This window comes from Mus caroli, chromosome 14 (genome assembly GCF_900094665.2).
Source record: "Mus caroli chromosome 14, CAROLI_EIJ_v1.1, whole genome shotgun sequence".
NCBI classification, from domain to species: domain Eukaryota; kingdom Metazoa; phylum Chordata; class Mammalia; order Rodentia; family Muridae; genus Mus; species Mus caroli.
This window is the reverse complement of record NC_034583.1, coordinates 23,093,220-23,119,516: the sequence shown is the minus strand read 5'-3', so window position 1 is coordinate 23,119,516 and position 26,297 is coordinate 23,093,220. Positions and strand designations below refer to the sequence as shown.

The 26,297-nt window shown below is 39.5% G+C and overlaps 1 protein-coding gene and 1 pseudogene across 1 annotated transcript in view; both read right to left on the bottom strand.

Annotated features, from left to right (window-relative positions):
• The window catches only part of Sfmbt1 (Scm like with four mbt domains 1), a 59,605-nt gene that overhangs the window by 14,976 nt on the left and 18,332 nt on the right, over positions 1–26,297 (bottom strand). The window contains exons 4-14 of the mRNA XM_021181534.2: positions 25,345–25,433; positions 22,869–23,115; positions 22,277–22,365; positions 21,151–21,252; positions 19,515–19,665; positions 16,324–16,406; positions 10,771–10,897; positions 9,534–9,647; positions 7,435–7,477; positions 5,336–5,397; positions 4,584–4,723 (exon numbers count right to left, since the gene is read on the bottom strand). Of these exons, the coding sequence (XP_021037193.2) occupies positions 4,584–4,723; positions 5,336–5,397; positions 7,435–7,477; positions 9,534–9,647; positions 10,771–10,897; positions 16,324–16,406; positions 19,515–19,665; positions 21,151–21,252; positions 22,277–22,365; positions 22,869–23,115; positions 25,345–25,433 (1,247 nt within the window). The remainder of the gene's footprint in view (positions 1–4,583; positions 4,724–5,335; positions 5,398–7,434; positions 7,478–9,533; positions 9,648–10,770; positions 10,898–16,323; positions 16,407–19,514; positions 19,666–21,150; positions 21,253–22,276; positions 22,366–22,868; positions 23,116–25,344; positions 25,434–26,297) is intronic.
• On the bottom strand, positions 602–3,860 carry LOC110309114 (annotated as a pseudogene).

Here is a 26,297-nt window from a genome sequence, read left to right as displayed (position 1 = left end):
AGAAGATATAACAACTCTACAAGTATATGTGCCAAACTTTAGAGTACACTAGAACTAAAGACACAGACGATCATCAACTCAGTAACAGCCAGTGATATTTATACCCCACTCTCTCCATTAGACAAGACATCTGGACAAAATATAAACAGAGACAGGTCAGAATTAAATGACATCATGCATCAAATCCAACCTAATTAACACATGCAGAGTATTCCACCCACACACTAAGTAAAACACATTCTACTCACATTGTGGGACATAAAACAAGTTCAGAATAAACAAAGTAATTGTGTATCCTATCAGAGTATAATGTAGTAAAACTTCTAACTGACAACAAAGTAATCTACATGAGCTCACACAGACTAAACTACTCCTTACTGAATGAGGAATGAATCAAACAACTATATAACAATGAAAACACCACACAACTAAATGTCTGGGACACAGAAAAAGCAGCCCAATATGGTTAATTTTAATTTAAGCTCTGAGTGCTTAAATTAAAAAACAATCACAAAAAAAGCACAAATAAATTAATAGTGCAGCTAAAGGATTTGAAAAAACAAGAACAAATCAAGTCAGTACATGGCAAGAAATAATAAAAATCAAAACAGAAATTAATGAAATTCAAATAAACCCACACAATCAATGAATGTAAGAGTCTGATAGAACTTCAGAAAAGATAATCAAGACGACAGAACTTTAAAATTTCAGGCACCCACCACAGTTCCCAGCTTTTCAGTTTCCTCTACACAGTCTCATGTGGTTCTGACAAACATCGTTTATTAGCTACAAGTGAGCTTATTTGCTGATTTGCTTGGGTGAACGTTCCCGGAATGGAAAGAACTGTGTACCAATTAGCCATGTAGGGACAGTAGTCCCCAGTCTTATCTGTGGTTTTGTATTCTGAGTTTCAGCCATATATGATCCACAGTGGTCTAAAACCTAGAAAGAATTCACAAATTTTCAGTTGTACACCACTTTGAATAGCCCAATGAAATCCTGTACCTTCCTGCTAAGGCACATGAACTACTACCTCTGCCTACTCTGCCCATGCTGTACAGACTCTGCACACTATAGCCTCATAGTAGCTGTGCCAGTTATCAGATCAGCTCTTAAAATATCACAGTGCACATAGCTCAAGCAACCCTCAAAGTAGTCTAGTGCCACATCGCTCATCATGTAAGCACTGATCTGATCTCACGAAATAGGAAAGATGATTTTCAAACAATTTTCTATCTTATTATTTGTTATTGTTAATCGTTTACCATGTCTAACATATCAATTAAGTTTTAACTAAGTGGACATAGTTTGAATATGTTCCCCCAAAGCGTGTGTCAGAATCCTGGTCCCTAATATGTAGAAGGATGAGACCAGGTAAGAGGTTGTGATGTGTAGTTTTAATTGTCATTTTGACACTGTATTATCACCTGGGGAGGGTGTGTCAATGAGGAACTGTCTAGATTTGGCTTCCTCGTGGGCATGCCTGTGGGGGATTATCTTGATTATGCTGACTGACCCAGCCTAATAGTGAATAGCATCACTCTTTGGGTTTACGGTCTGGGGTGTATAAAGAAGGAGAAAGTGAGCCGAGCAAAGCATGGACATATTCAATTCACTCATCTGCTCGACTGTGGATAAAATGAGAGTAGCTGTTTCCAGTTTCCGCTGTCTTGACTTCCCTGCAATGATGGATTGTAATCTGCAATTATGAACCAAATAACCCTTTCTCCTTTAAGCTGCTAAAGGTCCTTGTCCCCAACTGTTTTTTGACCAGTGGCCAATGACTGGGCAATGGGAAAAAGGGCGGGACCCTTACAGTTGCACTAGGATGCAGGGGGAAGAGACACAGACAGGGTCAGCAGGCTGCAGTTGGAGATGGAAGAGGAGAGCTGCAGGAGAGCCAACCAGTCATTAAAAATTTGGGGAAGTGGCCACTGGCCACTTCCCTGATTGGGCTTGGGGTAGCAGGGGATGGTTTAGGAGTGCCCAGCCTTTGAGGTAGCCAAGACATTTTAAAAATAAGCTAATATGTGTGTGTTTGTCTTTCTTTCCTTTTTTAAAAAAAATTTTCTGGGTTTATTTAAATAGTTCTTAAAACATTTGAATTGGGCCTCCTTTGGTAAGCAAAGGACCTGAAAAATCATATTTAAAAAATGAACAGGCAGTCTTAATCCATGACAGAGGTGTGGTGATCTCTTCTCTCATTCCATACTTTGAAGCACCCAGTGTTTTCATATCGTCTAAACGCTAGAGAACAAGAGTCCACCTGTGGTGGAAAGTATTGTCACTTGCTGATCATTAGTTGAAATACCATTATCTCCTTGTAACAGCCTTAAGAAACAGCCTTTTAAAGGCATGTATTTGTAGCTCTTATTCCCTGCTATATATAATACAGATTACATTAAAGGATGACACAGCCACATTAATGTAAGTATTAAACATTTGTTGTATGGAAAGATTTTCTAATACTAGCAGTACAGAATTATAGCATATTTTTAACACTTAATTGCAGGTATATTGAATATGGCAAATTTCATGGACTCCTGAAAGAAAATTATTTTTACTTAATTTTTAAATTTTTTACTGCTAAGACTGGTTCTGGCTCAGCACTGGTATTTAGAAAGAAAAGTAAACATTAAACTTGCTTATTGTTGCTTTTTGCTGTCTGGTAGCATTTTACATACAGGCTTCCATCTTCAGAATACCTTGGATTCAGTTAAAAAAAAAACCTTTTAAAAGGAGTTTTGTATAATAGAAACTTCTCAGCACTCAGAATTTGGACTGTGAAAAAGCACATGCAAAACATACTTTTCTGAAAACACTGAACTTTGAACAAAGCACCGAACTACACGAATGCAGAATGAAAACAGCACTTCAACTCCACCAAAGTCATCATAAAAGGTGTAAAAGTCACCTAACTTCATAGGCACTGTTCACTTTTTAAACAGGAGACAATAGAAAATATTGTCCACAAACAATATTCCAGCTCTATGGCAGGTTTCAGAAAGTCTTCATCGTCATGTTTTAATAGCAACGAGGTGAGTAGGATCGTGATCGAGAACATGACTTGTTTCCTCCATGACTGTAGTAAGGTGACCGACCATTTTCTGTAAATCTGATCTCTGTCTTAAGCTGCTCTCCATCCTCCTCCTGCTCCTCTGCTCCTCCTGCTCCATATGGTCTGCTGTAACAGTCCCCGTCATCATATCCCCAATCCTATCCTCTGTTACAACAGTCTCGGCGGTGTGAACTGCCTTAAGTGTGTCTCCTGGTGTTGGGGTATGGGGCCTTTTTGTTATAGAGGAAGAGACCCTAATTCATCTCCCATCAAGCTCCATTCCACTGGCACGTTTTTTAGCTTCCTTGGTCTCATCTACATTTTCAAAATATACAAAGGCAAATCCTCTTGAACATCTAGATTGCTGGTCATATACAACAGACACATCAGCAATGGGGCCATATTTAGAGAATACTTCTCTTAGGTTTCTTTCTGTGGTGTATAAGCTCGACCCAAATACTCCAAGACAACAGTTGCGGTCGGGATTTGCCCGGTTCCCAACATGACGCCTTCAAGCAGACATGGGAGAATGGCTGTGGCTGTGGCTGTGGCCTGTGATCATCTTGGCTGCAAGTCCTGCTCCAGGATCGTCTATGCTAGTGAGATCCTGATGGTGACCTAGAATCTCTTCTGAATCTAGACCTAGATTCAGATCTGGACATTGACTTTGATCTAGAACGCCTTGGAATGAGACCCTTGCAGGTGTAAGCCACGCAGACTTCCCTGATCCGTGAGCACTTCCACTTTGGGAAGCAGAACAGGATTCCCACTCGCCTTAGTTCTACTTGCTGATGTCACTCATGATTCCAGGTTGCCGTAACCGCTACTGGCCTTTACTGAAGCTGTCAAGCTTCCAGATTCCTTACAGAGGCTCTGCCACAGCCTAGCGGGACACCAAACTTTGAGAGTAGCTCAAAACCGACAGACATGCTCTCCACCACCTCTGCACAGGTCTCATGTGTGTCTTTCATTCGCAGACCCAAAGATAGCTCATAGGCCATCCACCAGGAGCTAAAACCTCAATGAAACTAGAGGTCCTTAGAAAAATTAGAACCTTGACCTCAAAGGGGACAGTAGGGCTCCAGTTGCTCTTACATTTCTGATATGGCAGCATTATTCTTCCTTAAACATACAGTTTTCACAAAAATTTGACCCAGACAAGATCTTTAACAGAAGTCGAACTGATAAGCACCATTTAGTCTTGAACTTTTCAGCTTCCAACACTATGTACTAAATCTTTTGTTCCTAACTAACCTCCTTCAGGTATCTTGTTATAAGAAAAAAAATTAATACAATACATACAAGAAAGAAAAAAGACATAGAATCTAAAGGCATAGTAGTTTTCACACTTCTAGGCACTATCTGAAGTCTTAGAATCGCATCTGCCGTGGCTAACTATACCTTAGAACAGGTAAGTTACAGTTGATGGAACGTATGGTTGTTACATCAATGGTACACTCTCTGCATGAATCAGCCTAGGATACTCCGTTTACCTTCCAAGTTCTGCCCTAGGTCACAGTCTTACCTCTCTAAGTACCAGAACGCAGTTCCCAGGTCCCACACATTGAGGCAGCTCAGCAATTCTTCCTTTATTAAGATAGGGCCCTGAGAAGCAACGGTGGTTGAAGTATATCTTTGGACAACAGTATTTTCCATTGATCATCACTAGGAATGAAGAAATAAGTATTCAAAGCACTCATTCACTTCATAGGCACTCCATGTTTCCAAAGATGAGCTGGGGTTGGCAAGTGGCACATATGCTATTATATGATTAGCTTTAAAGTTACATTGTGTGTGTATGCGTGTGTGTAGATGGACTTGCGCATGCTATGCAAGCATTGAGCTATATATTTCTAGTCATGGAAATACATATTTTGAAGCTTAACATAGAATGCTCTTAAATATCTTATATTTACTTTATGCTAGCTTACAGGGCTTATCACTATTCAGAACTACATATGTTCATAAATTCTTGGGTAATGTGACACAAGTCTAGAGCCCCACACTTCTACTGATAAAGTGGAGGACCTACTCCATAAACTCACCAGACTCGATGACCAATTATTTCTTTTCTAGTCCTTCAAAATCAACTGTTGAATAATCTATTCTATAGTACTCCTAGGGATAAATGCTGAAAATGAACCAGACTCACAGTCTGTCTCCTAAGCCCCACCTTAATTGACATTCCAAATGTACAGGAGATTTGTTTACTTTATTTCAAAATAAGAGTCACTATGTAGCTCTAGTTGGCCTAGAGTTATGTCACACATACTATACCTGAGTGGGTAGAGTTCAGCTGATTCTTCAGGCCCTCGTGGACAGTTCTTGAAGACAATATTCTGGGTTCAGAAAACAAAGGAAAATTGTGAAATTGCCAGCAAAGCCTACAAGTTTCCTTCAAAAAAGTAAATATGGCAACTTATAAACCCAAAAAAGCATGCTCTTCAACCATAATATATTTCTTTTTAAGTAGAAACTGATTTTAAAACCATGCATAGGACAACAAGCCAAGAATCTCTAGACATGTGATACTATATGTTCAAAAATTACAAAACTGTATTATAAAATCTAAACGCTTCTTGTAGGATTTTGGTTGTTGTTGTTTGAAACAGAGTCTCTGTAAATATCTCTGGCTGATCCAGTACTCACTATGTAGCCCAAGATGGCCTCAAACTCATGGTGATCCTCCTACCTCAGCTTCCTGTATGCTGGTATCACAAGCATACATCATCATGCCTGACTTTCTGTAAGATTCTTAAATAAATGCTTCATTTTGTTCAAATCATACAGTAAAAACATTTCTTGTGTATATGCAAGTATGTTCATATACACTGGGTATAGAGGCCAGAGGTCAACTGAGATATCACATTTTGTTTGACAACCTGAGCTAACCAATTCAGCTAGACTGACAGGCTAGCAAGTCCCAGGGTCTCTGCTTGTCACTGTCTGCCTACCACTGGCATTTCAAGTACACCATCATGCTTAGCTTTTTATTTGGGTTCTGGGGACCAAACTCAGGCAGGTCTTCATACTTGGTCAGCAAAAACTTTGCCAATTGAGACATCTCCTCAACCTCTCAGAAACATTTCTTATATAGTCTTCTGTCAGTGTGTATACATATAATTAATAAAACACTAGAGGTGCCTTCTACACGGAAAGATCCTTGAAATATTATACAACATTTTGGAATGCTTCACTACTGAAACTTTTGTTTGAACTTAGCAATTAAGATGTTATTGTTGCTATCTCACTTATGCAGCAGGAATAAAATTGTATGGCCTTTCACTTTTCTTCTATTAGCAGTTTTATTACCTACATAGCTACAAAGTAGCTACAAATTATTTACTAGGTTATTGCAAAAGTGGCTAAAAATGGGACTGTATACCTCAAAATTCATTTATTAAAATTATAAAATTCATTTATTTATATAACCTTCAATGTAACTGTACATGAAGGTCAGGCTTTTAGGAGATAATTAAGACTTACTTAGAACTTAGATTCTAAGAGTAAGATCATCTAATAGAAGAGGAAAGACAAAGACAGGAAGAAGGCAGGGAGAGTTCTTCACTGTTGTGAAGCCCCAACTAGAAGCTGTCCATTGGAACTCCAGGATGCAAGGCCTTACAAGGAATCATACCAACTGCCATTCTCATCTACAATTCCTAGCTTAAGAGCATGAGAGAATTAGCTTCAGTGGCTTACATCACCCAGTCTGTGGTAATTTTGTTATGGCAGCTTATGAGACGATATAGAATATAAAATTTAAAATAAACATACAAACTTCTTTATTTTTAAGATATAAGATACTACACCAACTGACTGCTTCTTAAAGACTGTAAGAGTGTGCTACAAAGAATTTTCTGATGGGTTTAAAGGAGGAATGTAGCTTTTCTTTTCCAGTTGCTCTTTTGTACATCAGGATACTGTGATGAATCATTCCCTGACTTAACAATTCTTGCTTTTCTTTCACAAATATTTTCTTTCTTTATTTCAATTGCCTTCAGTATCTAAAAGCTTTAAAAATTTTCATTTTGGGAAACATCTTGATATATTTGCCCTTTTTGTGTAGAGGGTTTTACTACATAACCCAGGCTAGTCTGGAACTCGGTATACAAACCAAGCCTACCTTGATGATCCTCTGATCAGCCTTTAAAGTAGCTAAGATTATAGGTGCACACCACCATGCCTAACTTTATAATGCAGTTTTAGGAAAGGCGTATACTGAAAGAAGTATTTAAGCTACCAAATTTGACTTAAAAGTTTATGCTTCCATCTGAGAAAATAACACAAAGGAGATATATTCCCTTAAATAGTCATTTTTCCCCTAGGTAGTCTAAGTTTAACCTGAACTGTTAGACATCTATTATATTACGTACTGTTTTTCTGGTTGAACCACTGCGATTTTCCTCAGTTTATGCCCTAAAAGAAGAGAAAACAAATGTCAAAGAAATTTAAAGATGAAGTCAAAGGCTCATGCTTTTTACCACGTCTGGCTAATCAGCACTTTTGATACCTGGTTGTATGTAAATAACTACAAGTACTTTTAAATTAATCTTTAAGTGCCAACATTCTAACTGAAGAACATTTTTCTGGGTTCTAAAAAACAAAACAAAACAAAACAAAACCAATATTTTCAAAGATCACTAGGCTAATTAATGAATAAAATACTTTCCAGCAAAAAACAGATACTGGAAAAGAAGGCTGATCTGACCAGCACCCTAGGATCAGAGAGCAGAAAGTCTCAACACAGTGCTAGAGAAATACAACATCCGTACGTGTAAAGATAGACTCTTAACTTACATCACATATAAAAATGAAAGGAAATTACTACAACACAGAGATAAAACTTCAAGATTCTTACATATGAGAAAAAGTTTACAGCACTAAATTTGTAGATACCTTTAAATATGACACAAAGAACAGAGGTGACAAAGGAGTCAGAATTACATTGGAATACATTAAACTTTACATTAAGGGCCAACAGGATGGCTCAGCGGATAAGGGTGCTTGCTACTAAGACTGACAATCTGAGTTTGATTCACAGTAGCCACTTGGTGGAGAAAGAATCAACTCCCACAAGTTGTTCTCTGACTTCCATCACCATGCAGTATATTTGTACATACATCACAAACACAATTACTTATAATAAATGTAAAAAACATAATAAAAAAAGAGTAAAAGGGCTGGAGAGATAGTTCCGCAATTAATACTTGCTCTTATACAGAGGACTTTGGAAGCAGAGGTAGACTAATCTGAATCCAAGGACCCCCTGGTCTACACACCTTGACTCCAGCTAAAAATAACTAGTAAAATACAAACAAAAGATAATAGGTGACCTGGAGAGATGTCTTAGAGGTTAAGAGCACTGGCTGTTCTTCCAGAGGTCCTGAGTTCAATTCCCAGCAACCACATAGTGGCTCATAACCATTTATAATTCAATCTGGTGCCCTCTCTTTTCTGTGCAAGGCATACATACAAGGCAAAAAAAGAAAACAAACGAGACAAAAACACAACAAAAGATAATAGGCTACCTAATTCCAATAGAAGCCAAATGCCAGTTTCTGAGTTGCCCTATGAAAAGATCCAATTAGCAAAGAACTTCAGCCAATGCCCAGCAAAAAAATGAAGTTCCTCAGTCCATAGCCCATGGAGATGAATTCCTGCCGCTGTGGTCTGACTGTGCTCTCAAATTAATTCTGAAGCTTAATTAGGAGGTGAAGTATTTGGTGAGGGATTAGATGATGAAGGTAGACTTTCATGATGCTCCAGAGAGGAAGCAGTCTGTTTTCACATGTGAACACCCAGCAAGAACATCTCTGGGCTGGAGACAGCTCAGACGTTAAGAGCACTTGTTGCTCTCACAGAAGACCCTGGCTTATTTTCCAGCCCCAACATGGGAGTTCACAACCAGCAATAACTCCAGTTGCAGAGATTCTGAGGCCTTCTTTTGACCTCTGGGAGCCTCAGGGACCCACATGATGCAAAATATACATCTAGGCAAAACATTCATATACATGATAAAATGTTTTAAGCCTAAAAAAAGAAAAAAGAGGGCCTTGTCTAGGAAACAAACAAACAAAAAAGATCCTCATATATGCTAACACCTTATTACCTGGACTTCTTACTCCAGTGATAATAGGAATTATTTTACAGAATCTTGTTATCCAAACCAGAATGGACTAAGACACTTGCTAGTAATCATTTGAGTAAACTTGGGGAGATTCTCCCCAAGTCAAACCCTAAGATGATGATTCCTGCCCTGGTGGAATCCTGTGAAAAATAAAGATCACCTAAGTTTAGCCCAGACTTCTAAGCTAATAAAAGTTTGTTGCAATAAATAACTGCCAACATATACAAAAATATAATTATCATTTTGGTTTTCTCTGAAATGTTTATATTCACCCTAATTGGAAGCACCTATGCAAGACATCATTTAATAACCAACCAATCTTCTAATCCAAAAATAGACAGATACCTCGTGCCCGGCGAGGAGTACTGAGAGGATGGCCATTGGTTTCACACCAGCCCAAAGGAAATATATTCATCGACTCTGCACTTACAATAAATTCGGGTACAGGCTTCTTAGAACCTGTTAGAATAAGAAAACAATTTTTGACATATTAAAAAGCTTCTTTTATAAGCTATTTTTCGAGTGTATGTGTGTGTGCTTTGTTTAGCTTTAAGGACTGGGTCTCACAAGCTAGCTTTGAAATAGTGATTCCTATACCTTAGCCTCCTATGTGTTAGAATTATAGGCATACACAACCATGTCTAGTCCTATACATTACTTTTTATACCATACTATAATAATATAGGCACAGTCTCTTAAGAAATAATCTCTCATGGAAATCACATATTTTATGTTATATAAATATTATGAAAAAATAAGTTACCTTCTATATATAACTTATAATAACCAAGAAGGAAGTATATACAAGTGACCTTTGGCAAAGAAACAGCAGAGAAGCAACTGGAGCTATGACTGGTGTCACTCATATGACTAGCAAGTATCAGTCATTTCCTTGCAATAACAAGAGTAAGAAGGCAAATTGTCAAGTTTACTTGAACTACCAGAACTAATGTCTTGCATTCTTGGACTAAACCTTAATATCGAACAAGGAATACAAATCAGGAAAAGATTTGCAAAATTGCATGGCAGATGTTCCATGGATGTCTGCAGTAAGTGCTGTCCTTGCTATCTGTATACCTGATATCAGTTCTACAAATCAGAGACAGAAGGCATCTTTTAGAAAGCATTTGGCAGCAGGATGAAGAAAACAGGCCACATACAATAGTGGCAGCATTGAGCACTTACATAGCTTCATCCACAAACCTGTCCAATCACTAAATATTACATTAAGACAGACAATTCAAGTTTGTCTACACACTACCTGGTTCTACTGTCTTGAGACAAACACAATGTTATCTTTTCAATAAGTGAGGCAATTAATGTTACACTAATGTATTTTGGTAATATCAAAATATATATTATATCGATTTGCCCTTATGAAAATAAAGGACTTTAAAGAGTTTTTAGTTGCTTTCATTTCTTACAACTTAAAAGCCCAGGACAAAAGGCAAAATTTTAGCTTATATTCTTAAATTTAAATTAGATCACTATTTAACAAGTCCACCTAGCAAGCTACACTACAGGAGTGAGCAGGAGAGACAGAGGAGTAGCTACAGGGAACTCGTCAGGGTTGGCACTTTACCTTCTAGCTGGAGCCACAGGTACGAGCCTCTCACTGCAGTAACGGTGGCAATGCACACTTCTTCAGGGAAAAGAGGGTTCACTGCCTCCAGTTTCATGTTCTCCTTAAACTGGTGCTCAGAAATTGACTAGAAGAAAATCAATGAATCAAATGCATTAAGTAGATTAATACTTAGCATTAACTCATGTGCTCAACTGGTATGTTTTGTAAGCAGTATTTAATCCCTGTATCTGCATTAAAGCAACAAGCATATTTTGTTCTGTTCTGTTTTCAAAGAAGCACATGTCCCTGATCAAATGTCTCTCAACCACATTTGGCTCCCCTTTTCTCTTAGAGGGCACCAGTATATCCTTTAATATGTATCATAAGGGTAGTCAGGATAAAAAAAATACTACAAATAGAAGGAAACAAGTTTTAAGATTTAGTTGTTTTGCTTCCTGATAACTCCTAAAAAATTGCTGTTGGTTTTTAAGGGTATAAACCTAGGGCTACATCAATGGGCTCAGTGGGCAAAAGGTACTTTTTGATACCCAGAACCTGTATGGTGGACGTTGAAAACCAACTTCTACAAGTTGATCTCCGTATGTTTGCCACAACGTTTGCACATGTACACATGCACACACAAAATAAATAAATAAATTTAAAAATAAAACCATAACCTAGTAGGATGCTGTGGTGGTTTGAATATGCTTGGACCAGGGAGTGATGCTATTTGGAGGTGTGCCCTTGTTGGAATAGGTGTGGCCATGTTGGAGGAAGTGTGTCACCATGGAGGTGTGCTCTAAGACCCCCATCCTAGCTGCCTAGAAGCCAGTCTTCTCCTAGTGGCCTTCAGGTGAAGATGTAGACCTCTCAGCTCCTCCTGCACCATGCCTGTCTGGATGCTGCTGTACTTCTTTCTGCCTTGATGATAAAGGACTGAAGTTCTGAACCTGTAAGCAGCCCCAATTAAACATTGTCCTTATAAGACTTGCCTTGGCCTCTGTTTACAACAGGAAAACTTTAACACACATAACAAGAGAGGAAACTCAGCCTAACAAAGGTTGATACACACAAGCTGGCAGTGAAGAAAGCCAAGAACTGTTAGAAGCAGGACTAACACAATGGGAGGCACAGGAGAAGTAGCCCAAATAAGGACTGACTGATTTGCATGTTTCTTCTGTTTTGTTTCAGCTAGGTCTCGTGTAGTCCAGGCTAACCTCTAACTCTTGATACATGCAAAGGTGTGACCTCTCTTCCTGATCCTCTTCCTTCTACCTTCTATGTGCTGGGACAATGCACATCATACCTTGTTCATACTGTTTTGAGGACCTTACTCAGAGATCCATGCATGTTAAGAAAGCACACAAAAATGATCACTGAGCTACATTCTACATTCCCTGTCTGTTTGTCTGTCTCAATTAAAAACAAAACTTTTTTTGAGATGGGGGTCTTATACTTAGAAATGGCTGGCCTCACATCTACATCAATCCTCCTGCCTCAGCCCCCTAGAGCACTGGAATTGCAGATGTGTACTTTCATGCTTGGAAAACCTTTTTCCTTTCCTTTCTTTTCTTTTTATTTATTTTTGACAGGAAGAATTTGTTAGAGACATTTTGAAAGCATTTACATTATGGTATTATATACTATTACATACCTCAGGGCAATTGTGTCTTTCCCTTCCCTACAGAAAGTGAGATTTATTTTCTGGAAAAGATAAAATACAAGATCTTTGGGCAGGAGGACACAAACAAGTTTTAAAGTGTGTATATGTAGTGAAGGCCCAGCCGTAGCCACTATATATCAGACAGGGAACAGGAAAAAATCTTTTACAGTAATAGGCTAACCTATAAAGACATTAAGTTTTCTTTTTCTAATAAGCTTTTGTCTTAGTTCCCCATTTTAAAATACAAGCAGCAACCAAGAATGATCACATATTTAAGAATATAAAATCTACAGACAAAACCAACAACTGAAGAAAGCAGAGAACATGCAAGGAAACCTTCCAACCAGTCATGGTATTAATTAACATCTTCCAGGAGACAAGATCTAGTCACACTTAAAGAACAGTGCGCCATTAAACTAAAGAGTGATTAGAGCTGGGTGTGACGGTATATGCCTTTAATCACAGTGCCCAGGAGGCAGAGGCAGGCAGGGAGATCTGAGTTCAAAGCCTGTAAGTCTACATAGTGAGTTCCAGGTCAGCCAGAAATAGAGACCCTACCTATCTAGTCAGTGAGACTCCATCTCAAAAAAACAAAACAAAATAAAGAACTATTCAAAGAAATAGTTCTCAAAAAACAAGAAAATGTAGTGTGATAAATTTTTAAAAGTTGGGTTTGGAGAAATGACTTAAGAGGTTAAGAGCACTTGCTACTCTGGAGAGGGCCCAGGTTTGGTGCCAGAGTCCTCTTGGTGGCTCACTGCCGTCTCCATCTCAACCTTCTGGGATCAGCCTCTGAGGGCACTGCATGCGCACAAACAAAATATTCAGACACATCAAATAAAAACAAAGACTATTTATTTAGGTATTTTTTGAGACAGGTTTGCCTTTGAGACAGCGGTGGCTGTCCTGGAACTCGATCTATAGACCAGGCTGACCTCAAACTCAGAGATGCACCTGTAACTTTCTACAAGGAAAGGCAGGTTCATATACAAAAGTCACGAGCAAAAATTGTCCTTCAGCCGGGCGTAGTGGCGCACGCCTTTAATCCCAGCACTCGGGAGGCAGAGGCAGGCGGATTTCTGAGTTCGAGGCCAGCCTGGTCTACAAAGTGAGTTCCAGGACAGCCAGGGCTATACAGAGAAACCCTGTCTCGAAAAACCAAAAAAAAAAAAAAAAAAAAAAAAAAAAAAAAAAAAAAAAAAAAAATTGTCTTTCGACTTCCAAAACACTAGGCATTAGACAAGTGAGTAATATTGTTAAAATACTGAAGTACATCCAACCTAACTTTCATATTAAGCTAAACTATAAATATGTCTGTAGAATGAAAATTACTATATAGTACTTATTAAAATTTACCCAGGGCTATACAGAGAAGCTGTCTTGAAAACCCAACAATAACAACAACAAAAAAAAACCCAACAACAACAACAAAAATTCATGGCCCTTATATCCATGTTTTAGGAAGCTACTAAACAATAACAGGCTCCATCAAACAACCACACAAGAGGCCCGAGAGGTGTCTAGACAGATAATAGCATTTTCTATGAAAGCAGGACCTGAGTTCAAATCCTCCATACTTATGTAAAAAGTTAGGTAGATCCCTGTAATGCCAAAATTATATTTTTTGATGCATAGTGTGGAAAGCCAAGTGATGCCACAGTCTCTCTGGCTATGAATCAGCCTTTTAGAAAGAGAAAGCTTCAAGTTTAGTGACAGACCCTACCGTTTAGAAATGTGGAGAGATGCAAGGAGACACCCAACATCACCCTCTAGCCTTTGCAGGTGCACATGTCTCACATACACACACACACACACACACACACTCACACACACCACGTGACAGTAACAAAACTACTAGGTAAGCCTCAAACGCAGCCTGTCCTGGGAGAGAAAAGTATTAGGAAACATGATCTTCTGACTGGACTGATTGTGTTATTAGTAACAAGAAGCTACCAGACAGTATGAAAAGAACTAACAACAAACACAAAGAACATTAACCAAACAGGGTCAAAACAGCAATTATTAACATAATTATAAACAGCAACTATAAAGACAAATGTTTAAAAAAGGAAACAATCATAAAATCCTGCAGCAGTCACCTGTTAATGTTTGCATGCACATAATTCAAAACCTCAACCAAAACTTCATCACAACTAAACAGTGAAGGGAAGGTAACGTAAAACAGTTAACTGTTCATTTACTATAATTTTATCAACATAAGTGTCTAAAACTAACACCTCAAAAGACTGCATTGTATTATTTTGAAAATAATTCTTACACAAATACAAGAATTTCAGTAAAAGAAAAATCTATTGTGGTCACTGTATAAACTGAGGACATGACCTCTCCAAGTTATGGTTGAGGGGGACATATTTATTGTAGCTTTATGTAATATATGTAGAGCTAGAGGCATCTGGAAGAGTCCAGAGCAGGAAGAGAGCAGTAGACTGAACATGGCCCACAGGCTGGATCGGACCATGAGAGGGAGAGAGGTGGAAAAAGAGAGAGAGAGAGAGAGAGAGAGAGAGAGAGAGAGAGAGAGAGAGAGAGAGAGAGAAAGACAAAGGGAGTCCAGGCAAAGGAGACAGGCCAGAGAGATGGAGCCAAGAGAGTGAACAGTCAAAGGCCAATCCACAGGATTATAAAGCCCTGGGGAGCTGAAGGAAGGGAAGCCCTGCTGACTGCCTTTAAGGTGGAGGCAGAGCTGAGAAGAGCTACAGGTACTTGGGATTCTGAGGAAGCCTAAAGGCCCCCATGCACTTTGGTAGGCTAATAGGCACCACAGAGTTTCTTTTGGACCTGACAGTCAGTTCCAGGACAGGGCTTGCAAAGCAACAAGATAAGCATTGCTCTATATTCTTGGTTTTTATTGCTACTAGGTTCTCCTAACTATTGTTTTGTTTTGTTTAATTAATTGAATGATTAGACAGAATCTTACTATTGTAGACCTGGATGGCCTATATAGACCAAGTTGGCTTCAAACTTACAGAGACCCGGCTGTTGCAGGCTGGGATTAAAGGCAAACAGCATAAGCACAGCCAGAGGGTTATTTTTGAGAGGAGATTTTGTTAAGGTGAGCCTGTCTGGTCCATGGCAATCCTACTGCCTCAGCCTCCCAAGTGCTGGAATTACAGGTACGCATCACCATACCCAGCAGCTATCCTGCCTGCTTTGTTTTACTCCTTTTCTTTGAGACAAGGTCTTGCCACACTGCCCAAGATAATCTAGGACTTACTCTGCACATGGTGGCCCTGCACTAGTAATCCTCTCCTGCCTCGGCCTCCTGAACATGGTTCTCAGCCTTCCTAATGCTGCAACCCTTTAATACATTTTCTCATGTTGTGGGGACACCCAGTCATAAAATTATTTTTGTTAATACTTCAAGAATTCATAACTATAATTTTGCTTGTTATGAATCATTAAATACTTGATAGGCAGGCTATCTGGTATGTGACCCCTGTAAAGGGGTCATCCCACCCACAAAAGGGTTGTGACCCACAGGTTGAGAACTGGCATTATAAGTGTGTACCACCCTATCTAGCTGAACAGTGATGCCCTAACTATTTAAACATGCTGTTGTATTGTTGGGATAGAAGTATTTTTAAATAAATGTAGCCATTCTTCTCTAATATTAACAGTTTTGATATTATTGAGCCACTAAATTATGAAATAAAATTTCAAATGCACATGACCTTACTTAACGAGAAAAAAATAAAATATATAAACTTGTAAAACTCTTATATTTAGCAAACTACCTTATGTAGTGAGTGTGTTTTTCTTAGGACTGTTTTATGATCAACAGGTGGTTATTTGAGTTAAGTGAGCTGACTAACTTTAGAGTAACAATCATAAGAAACAGGACAGCACCACAAACCCCCAGCCTGAAGCAGTTCGCTAAGGGGTCTCACCTGCGGGAAGCACTTCTGGGGCGCAGCTTCAGCACCACACTGCTTGAGGTAGTCAGCCCAGTCAAAGTCCTGGCTCCGGAAGCCTACAGAGACAGAGAGCAATGACTCACACCCAATGTGCCTGCTGACTCTAGCTCTGCCAAGTTGTCAACTCAAACTCCTAATGCCACTGTGATCAACGTGGACGGGCACTCAATACATTTTTTCCTGCTAGGAAACTGAACCCAGGACTATTTACAATTAATTTTATGAAACAGAATTAACTTGGGCAAATTATAATTATATAACAAAATACAAGAAATAAGTGTTTAAATTTCCAAAATTCAAACTAGGTATTTTTTGAGCAGTATTATTATATGGCTAGTTACTGGCAATTTGCCAAGAGTTTAAAAAAAGTTATACAGACTTTATTTTTTATATAGAAATTCAGCATTATTGACTTTATTAGTACTTTTAATTACTGAGGACTTTTTCTTGATAAGGCTAATGTCTTAGCTAATAACAATACATAATGACTTTTTTTTTAAGACAGGATCTCATGTAACTCAAACTATTTTGGAACTCAAATAGCCAAAGATAACCTTGAACTTTTGACCCTCCTGCATCGTCCACTTCCAAGGTCTAGGATTGCAGGCATACACCACCACACCCTGATAAAATACTGTTTCTAGATTCATGTACTACAGAGTGTGTCTAATATTCTTAGGGATGAAGAAGATAGTGAGCACAGGGATGCAGCTGGATATGAGAAATAATTTCTAATGTCACTACTAAACTAGGATAATTATGGGTGACAAAAATGAACTAAACACCTAAAATTACTAATCTACATCTACTAAAAAACTAGTAGCGAGGATTCTGACTGTTCACAATACAAAGAAATAACATTTTATCTGACAGGTATGTCTATTACTACAACCTGATCATTATACGTTGAATATGTTAAAATGCTAACCTGTACTCCAAAAATGCATAAAATGTGTCAATTAAGAAAACATTTTAAAACTCTAAATGCTCTTATAAGACTTATAGACTAAAAGAAACAACTCTACTTCAGCAATCTATCAAGGATCTTGGCAGAAAACTAGTGTCTGACTCAGCCCCATCTGTGGGGAAGGAACTGTGTGGTTGAGGTCCACTTTGTCTAAATTGTTCTGTCTCAGAGCTTAATCACAGGCTACCCAAACCTGTGTCTTCCTACAGGCAATAGTCTCTTTTCTGCTCAAACTAGGGCCTCAGCTCTTCCTCTGATCCAGTCTCACTTCCTGACAAAACATCATTCTCTGACATGTTTCCTTCTTAAATATTTCTATTTTTATATGTGTGTAAGTGTATACATATATGTGTGGATGTATTCACACATGTGCTGGTAGCTGTAGAACAAGAGTTGTAGGCAGCGCTGAGCCCTGAGATGGACACTGAGAACAGGCCTCTGGACTGCCGCAGAAACAGCAAATGCACTTAGCCACTGAGCCTTCCCTCAAAGCCCCCCATGTCATTTTCATTTACATAACTATTTCCCCTCTGTTACAAGGTCAACTGGCTGTCTACAGTATGCCTAAAACTCCTGTACCTTTAATACTCGTTTCTTACCTTTTCATCCAAAGGTAGCAAGCAGTATAAAGAACTTGCTATATCCTGTGATTTCCTACAAAGCAACGTGTTCTTAGTTTAAGTGTTCAATATCACACCTTCCCACCAGGTACTCCTGTGTTCTGCTCACTGAAGGTAGAGAACCTGGGAAGTCCTGTGTGTGTTTTCTCCCACACACCTCTCGAAAGGCTAGATGATCCCGTCTCTACCTCCTCAGTGATACATTCATGTGCACAGCGAATGCTGCATGAATGTTTATGAACTGAATGAAGGCCGGGTGGAGGCCGCTGTGAGTTTATGATCCTTGCTTCCAACACAATGTTCTACCGTTACCCTCCAAGTGGAGCCTTGCTTACCAAATACCTATGACGTCAAAACAATCTGCTTTGCTAAGAAAAGAAAAACAAATAAACATCTGACATTTTCCAGAAACTACAAGTTTAAAATACTAAAAGTTATAGCCAAATGTAGTGAAATGATACTTCAGTGCTTTAATCCGAAGGTCAAATACCATATTTTACAAAGTTACAAGAACAAGTAAAAAGAGCTGTTACCCATTTAGATCCTGATCATAAATTCCCTGATTAGTCACCTCCATTACAAGGCAATCATCCACCTTCTAGCTCTGGACCTAAGAAGCCAGATCTAAATGCTCAGTGTTTATCAAGCCTACTGTGCTAATTCATTTTTGTCAAGAGAAACATAAGACATATCTGGAAATAGAAGGATTGCCTCCACCAGGCTGTCCTGAGGGGGAGTCTGTAAGGCATTTTCTTGATTTGTGATTAATATAGGAAGGCCCAGCCTACTGTGGGCACTGCTACCTCTGGACAGGTGGTCCTGGGCTGTATAAGAAAGCAGTTTGAACAAGCCATAAGGAAGCAAAGTTAAGCACAATTCCTTTAGAGTCGCTACTTCAGTTCCTGCCTCAAGTGCCAGCATCAACTTCTTTCAGATGGGTTTTAAGTATAAGATGAAATAAACCCATTCCTCTCCAAAGCTGTTTTTGGACCACAGCTTATCACAGCAAAATGGGCACAGTTACCCCTCTGTGACCTCCCAACAGATTCCAAACGGAACAAACAAGGGAACCAGAACAGAATCCAGGCTTGAACACATCCTTCTGCCTGGCTATACAGACACATGTCAAACAATGAGAAAAATACATACTGACGCTTTACTAGCTTACGACTTCAAATACTGCATAATGAGCAGGGCATGGTGGTGCACGCCTTTAATCACAGCACTCAGGAGGCAGAGACAGGTGGAGTTCTGTGAGTTCAAGGCTAGCCTGGTATACATAGTAAGTTCCAGGCCAACCAGAGCTACAAAATAAGACCCTTTCTAAATAAAAATATTAGAATCCAGATCTCATTTATCTTATTTTGGACCTCTAAGATACTCAAGACAGAAGGTATAAAAAAAATCTTGGCAATGCCATTCACATATTTCAAGGGCTAAGACTGGTAGATTAGGAATTTAAGGGCATCAAGTGTCATATAGTGAGAACACACTCTCTTCTACACAGTGAGACCCTACATAATTAATAATGATAATAATAATTTTGAGAAACAACATAGAAGAACTCAACTCCATACCTGGAGGAGGATTGATATGTAAACCATTCTTTAGACTCCACTGCACAGGAAAGATACCAGGACTGTTAGCATGGCACACAAATGATCGCCTTGCATGGTCTTCTGGCCGAAGGTCATCCATTTCCACTAGAAAGTACTTATCATCAAACACCTGTGTAATCAACAGATGAAACCGAGAAGTGACTTAGGTGTGCTATACACACACACACTCACACTCCCTCACTCACTCTGTCTCTCTCTCTCTCTCTCTCTCTCTCTCTATATATATATATATATATATATATATGTTATATATATATATTATATATATGTGTGTGTGTGTGTATATATATGCACACAAACATCTAACACACACATATTTGTATTTTCCTTGGCACAATCAAACATGTTATATAAGTTCAGGTACTATTTTAGTTAAATGTCTTTCAGTATTTACTCAGTTTTACTTTTTGTAACAATCTAATGAGGTAGGTGCCATTTTCAATTCCATTATTTAGATAAACGAAATTAATTCAAAGAAAGGTAAAGTAATTTGCCCAGGTTACACAGTCAAGAAAGTGCAGACCTGACTCAAGCCAAGTTATTTGTTTTCAAAGCAAAAGTTAGTTTAAGCTTAGCAAGGGGTCAACTCCATTACTCTACTAACTTCAAATGGCAGAATGAGAATTAACGAGTGTCCTCTGGAACCTAAGCAGCCTGCACCTCTCCAGACTCCAGACAAGGTTGGAAGGTCTTAGTCTGAGTCTCGCTCTCTGTCTTTACGTTCATGTGTGTATGTCTATATGCCATAGGGTGTATGTGCTGAGAAGAAGCCGTAATTATGAGTGGTTATAAGCCACAATGTATAGAGGCTGGGAAGTAAACTGGTTCTCTGTGAAAAGCTGGAGCTGCTCTCAACCACTGAATCCTTTCTTGAGGTTCCAGAGGTCTTTAAGACAGGTTCAAAACTCCCTCATTGCTCGAAGAATAATCTTTCACTAGTCAAAGAAAATGCAAATCTCAAGTCAGACAAGAATCTTGGTAACTATTCCCACATAGTTATAATCCACCTTGGGCTCTACTTCCACTAAATGGACTTCTGCTCTAGACCTGAACCAAATGCTATCTATTACACAGTACCTCAGTAACTGTGCCTGGACAGTGTGGTCAGCTGCTGTGGTTACTCTTAAAAAGAATCTTCATTTTGTCAGCGGCTAGAGAGATTAAAGTCTGATTCTGGACACACAGCTGCAGCTATCCTATTGATGATGCCAATTCTGTGATTCCCACAGGTCTCTCTGTTTGCCCGTTTAGATAAGTGATGGCACTGACTGGATTCATGCTTTATAAACCCCACAGCCTGCAGGCCAGTCAAACACTTTTTAGTTGTACAAAGTAAGACTTGCCTCCAAACAACATTCCCTCTACTACTTTGATGCCCTGACTCTGCTCTGCCTTGGTTGTACAGGACTACTAAGCTCTGAAAAAGAAAGGGCACACACACACAAATTGTACAAAACAGCACAAATATACAAGAAGTGATTCTGGCTTTACAATGAATAGTATTAGTATAGCTTAAAGGTAAAACCATCATAATTTCCTCAACTAGTCATCCTGAGAGCAATTCTTTCCAGAAGAATAATTACTCCCACTTCACCTTAGCAATTGTCGCAGGAGAAATCCCAAAAGGAGACCACGGGTCCACAGCTTCCAACTTCATATTTATAGAAAATTCATGGGTTCCAATAACTTGCTTATCCTGAAATGTATACAACAAAAACTATAGTATTGCTGAATTAATTTATACTTATATATGGTTGAATGTTTCTGATAATTAATCTTCACTGCAGTGAGACTGAATATAGAATTGCTCGGTGGCATGCTTCCGGATATGCCTTTGGGAATTTCCAGAGAGGTTTAACCAAGGAGGGAAGAGATATACTGTGAACATGGAGACTATCACCCTTGTGAACTATGGTCCTAGACTGAATCTGAAATGGCACAAATGAGCTGAGTACCAGCATTCGTTCTCCTTTGCTTCCAGCCTGCATGTACATTGTAAGCAGACACTTCAAGCTTCCCCAGCTACGATGCTCTATGTCTCTTCAAACAATGGCCCAACTAAACCCTTCACTCCTTAGGTTGCTTTGTCTCCGATGTTTCATCACAGCAACAAGAAAGGGAATCTAGTTAATTAAAATAACACTATTGTTAATGGTAAATCCTGAATTTTTTCCCCTGGAAAAATCTATTCAGAATAACAACGATGATGATGATGATGATGACGACGATGATGATGACTCATAGAAAGTATTCCTCTCTATATTTGGTATATAATGGACATCTGAAAGAAAAATCCAATTTATTTCTAAACTAGCTACAGATATGTACGTAAGACTAGAAAACAGAAAGCTGGATGGTGGGGTGGTGGCACACACCTTTAATCCCAGCACTCATGAAACAGAGGCAGGCAGATCTTTTCAGTTAGCAGCCAGCCTGGTCTACAGAGTGAGTTCCAGGACAGCCAGGGCTACACAGAGAAATCCTGTCTCGAAAAACCAAACCAAAACACTAGAGAGGAAAACATTCAAATAGCTTGAAGAGAATCTGAAGAGAAACCCAGGGGGACCCTGCATCGTCCCTGCAGTGTGACCCTTCCTTCCACACCAGAGCCACCACAGCACCGCCTGTCTCGAGGGATCAGTTCTCACTCCTTACCTCCCCCGGTCGCCATTCTCTACTGTAAGGGGAAATCAGTATTTTTCATGAGTTTCTGTTCTTACCTTAAATAAGTAAGAGGGTAATGGCTCTTCCTCTTTCACTTTGGCCAAAATCTCTTGCCAGTCAGCTTCACTCTTCAGATGTTTGATGGCTTTAGTGAGAAAAACAGCATGCTTTAACAGGAGAAACCTATATACAGTTCAATTTCTGAGAGTGAGCGTTCACATAAGCAGAAGTACTTTCGACTATTTACACCACCTTCATACAGATGAATTTATACCTTAGTCTCAGTACTGGACTCTGTATAGGAGGCCAGAAAATTAGAATTTGTTAAAATATAAAGTAAGAGTAGAAGTATTGCTGTGGCACATAAAATAATACAATAAATACTCAAACTGGATTACTTAGTAATAAATGCTAGTGAGCATGAAATATTGGTCAGAGGAAAGTCTGAGGTATAAAATCAGTATGCATGCTAAATTATAAGTGTAATAACAAAATCAAAGAAATATGTACACTTATATTTTGTATAAATATGAAATACTTTATGTGAATTAAGAAAGGTTTTCATTATATATAGAATACATTTCAGCCTCATAGGTATTAATAAAAAGCAATCATAGAAGTTGATAGGAAAGCGCTTTTCTTCTTTACCTAATGGGGGCTGAAGGTCACATCCTTGCTGAGCAGCCCAACCAATGTGATGAAGAAATGGATCTAAGTAATACAACCAGTGTTCAAAACCGTCGCGGCTCTCAAGGCCTTCATACCGCAGCTTCAACCGTCCTCCAATGTTCTCCACAACAGTAACAAGCCAAGTGCTTAAAGAGTCCCGAAAATCCTGGCATTCTAGTCTGGACCCTGGAGATATGAGATCTAAAGGATTCCTTCCATTACGGAGCTGTAGGTTAAAATATGAAATTGAAAAGGTTAGTTTCTTTTTAAAAAGTCAAGTTCTAACCTTTTGTCAAACTACTTTTAACATTGTTTTACTCACCCCCAAACAGTGGCACTAAATTACATTGTCTACAGATAGCCTCCCACAATATCACTTCTGGATGATATTAATATGTATGCCATAAAGTTTAGCCTGTGACACAATAAAGTTTTAACAAGTATCTCTAGATTATTATTTCATTTAGTATATACACATTTTCTTGTTTTTCAAGACAGTGTTTCTCTGTGTAGCCTTGGTTATCCTGGAACTTGCTCCATAGATCAGGCTGGTCTCGAACTCACTGAGATCTACCTGCCTCTGAGTGCTGGGATTAAAGGCATGTGCCAACACTGCCTATCTTAATTTACTTAATTTTTAAAATGGAATTTTGTCTCTGTGAAAGCAAATTTGATCACCATTAAAAAGAAAATCAAGCACACTTACTCTCTTTTATAATCCTAAAGACCTAAAAAGATCACAATAAATACTTAGTCTATATACTACACATAAGTCAGAATTGATTTCTGCTTCTCTTGGTTCTGGTTCTCTTTTATCTTTTTTTCAAAATACACCCTGTTTTGCACTTATTAGCTCACAGATCTATTTTTATTAGAGCAGACGCAAGCTTCCACACTACCTTTTATACTGTTCCTAGGACTTTGCATTTAAGTAAACTGCATAAAGTGAAATAACGTATTCACTTTTGATGAGATTTTTACTTGTTTCTGATTTTTTTTTCCCGCCCATTTCACAATGGTCTTGTGAACGCAGTAAGTACTTCTGGTTACAGGGACAGGAAGGGAACATTTACAGGCTGGATGAGTAACTCAACAGTTAGGAGTGTGTCTCGCAGAGGACCTGAGTTCAGTTCCCAATACCCAGGTCACATGGCTCACAACTGCCTGTATCTCCAGCTCCAGGGGATCTGATGTGCAATCCTGGCCTCAACAGGCCCTCATACCCATGTGTACAAACCCATACTCAGACACATACATAACAAAAATAAAATCATAAGGTGGGCATGGTGGTGCACATCTTTAATCCTAGAACTCAGGAGCAGAGACAGACAGATTTCTGAGAGTTCCAAGGCTACCATGGTCTATACAGGAGTAGTTGAGGCTAGCCAGGGCTACACAGTGACTCACACACATTCATATCACACACACACACACACCGCAAGAAATTAAAAGAAAACCTTAAATTTATCTAGATAATGTGTTTGAAGCTACAGTAAATAATAGATTCCCAGCAGCTATGTGACGTTGGGTGTGGAGGCAGCACAGGGAGACAAAGCTAGGGTTCCTGAAAGGTTTGCTGGCCAATCAATCTAGCCAACTGATGAACTCTGGGACAAGTGAGAGCCTGTCTCAAAAAATAAAGTGGAGAGTAACTGACACCCAATGTTAGCCTCTGACCTCTACACACACACACCCCACACACATATAAACAGGCATGTGCATGCCCCTCCCACGACACACAGACACACACAGAAAAGGGACTGGAGGAAACTTAATTTGTACAGCAGTTACCTTGGGATAATGTCCCAGAATATAGGAGTGGGATGGAGTTAAATAACAAGAACATTAGTGAGCTCATTCTAACACCCCCAGGCCCATAGTTGTGCGTGGCCTTACACATTATGTAGAGCCATCTGGCCTTGAACTCAGAAATTTGCCTGCCTCTGCTCCCTGAGTGCTGGAAGCAAAATTGTGTACCACCACTTCCAGCCCACTTAACCACTCTTAACACTCACTGTAACGTTTTTTCCTAGTATAAACTGTTCTGTGAAGCTTTCATATCTAGTTGTAGAAAAGAACAACTTAATGTTATTAAAAGTTACAAGTTTCAAGATGGCAGAATCATGGTCAATGCAGAGCAAGAATATTTCATCTGCTCATTGTTCACAACCTCATTCATTCATTCATTTAATTTTTACCAGTGTTTGAGATGTGCCAGGCCCTGGGTAAGAATAAAAAAAAATTAAAAGTTGTTTGAAATAGAGTGTTCACAAATGGTCACTAAAGTATGTATCAGTAGAACCTTAAAAGACAACTGACTCAGAAGTTTCCCAGTCACTAAGTGCAACTTCTGAGACCAAGCATCCCAATGCTTGTGCTTATGACTCTACAATTAGCAATCAGTTCTGGATTCCATGCACAGTTTTTCTATATTGGTTTAAGCAGTGATACTCACGCCCTCTAGCAGAGACACAGGCGGACCACAGGCTCCTATCAGGGTCTGCTGTAGGAATGCATTCCAATCAGACACTTTATCTCTGATGCCTATGTAAGAGAAGAAATGGTTATTATTCAAGTCATAGAACACAAAGAAATTTGACAGACACAAACTGCTTACAGGTAGGTTTATCATTTAACAGTCAGTGTGTGCTTCTCTGGGAGCTTGAGAAGACCAAACAGCTACAAAGCCCTCTACTCCTCAGGGAGCAAGCTCTGCTAGTTATGTCACCTTGATGTATGCTGGGTCATCTGGGGAAAAGCAACTTCAACTGAGAAAGTATTCCCAGCACACTGTTCTGTATAAAGTCTGTGGTGCGTTGTCTTGATTAAGGACTGATGGGGAAGGTACTGAGCCTGTGCAGGGAGGACTGAAAGCAGGTTGAGCAAACCATGGGGAAAAGCCAGTAACAATATTCCTCCGACTCCGCCTAACTTAGGAACTTAGTCTGCACAGGTGAGAGTGTGCACCACAGAAGCTGACAGCTTCTGGGACAGGCAGAGCCACAGAGCTTCTGAGGCAGCGCCCTTTTCGGGCCCCAGACATCCGGCCACCTTCCTGGCCAGAGGAGAGGTGTCCACCCAGCCTGGGAGCCCTTTGCCTCAGGAGCAGCGGGCGCCGTCTTGGTTCTGGTTCTGGGACTCCACCGAACCTAGGAACTTAGTCTGCACAGGTGAGAGTGTGCACCACAGAAGCTCACAGCTTCTGGGACAGGCGGGAGCCACAGAGTTACTGAGGTAGCTCCCTTTTCGGGCCCCAGACATCTGGCCACCTTCCTGGCCAGAGGACAGGTGTCCACCCAGCCCGGGAGGCTTTTGCCTCTAGATTGGTGGGAGCCATCTTGGTTCCGGGACTCCACCGAAAATAGTCTGCACAGGTGAGAGTGTGTACCACAGAAGCTGACAGCTTCT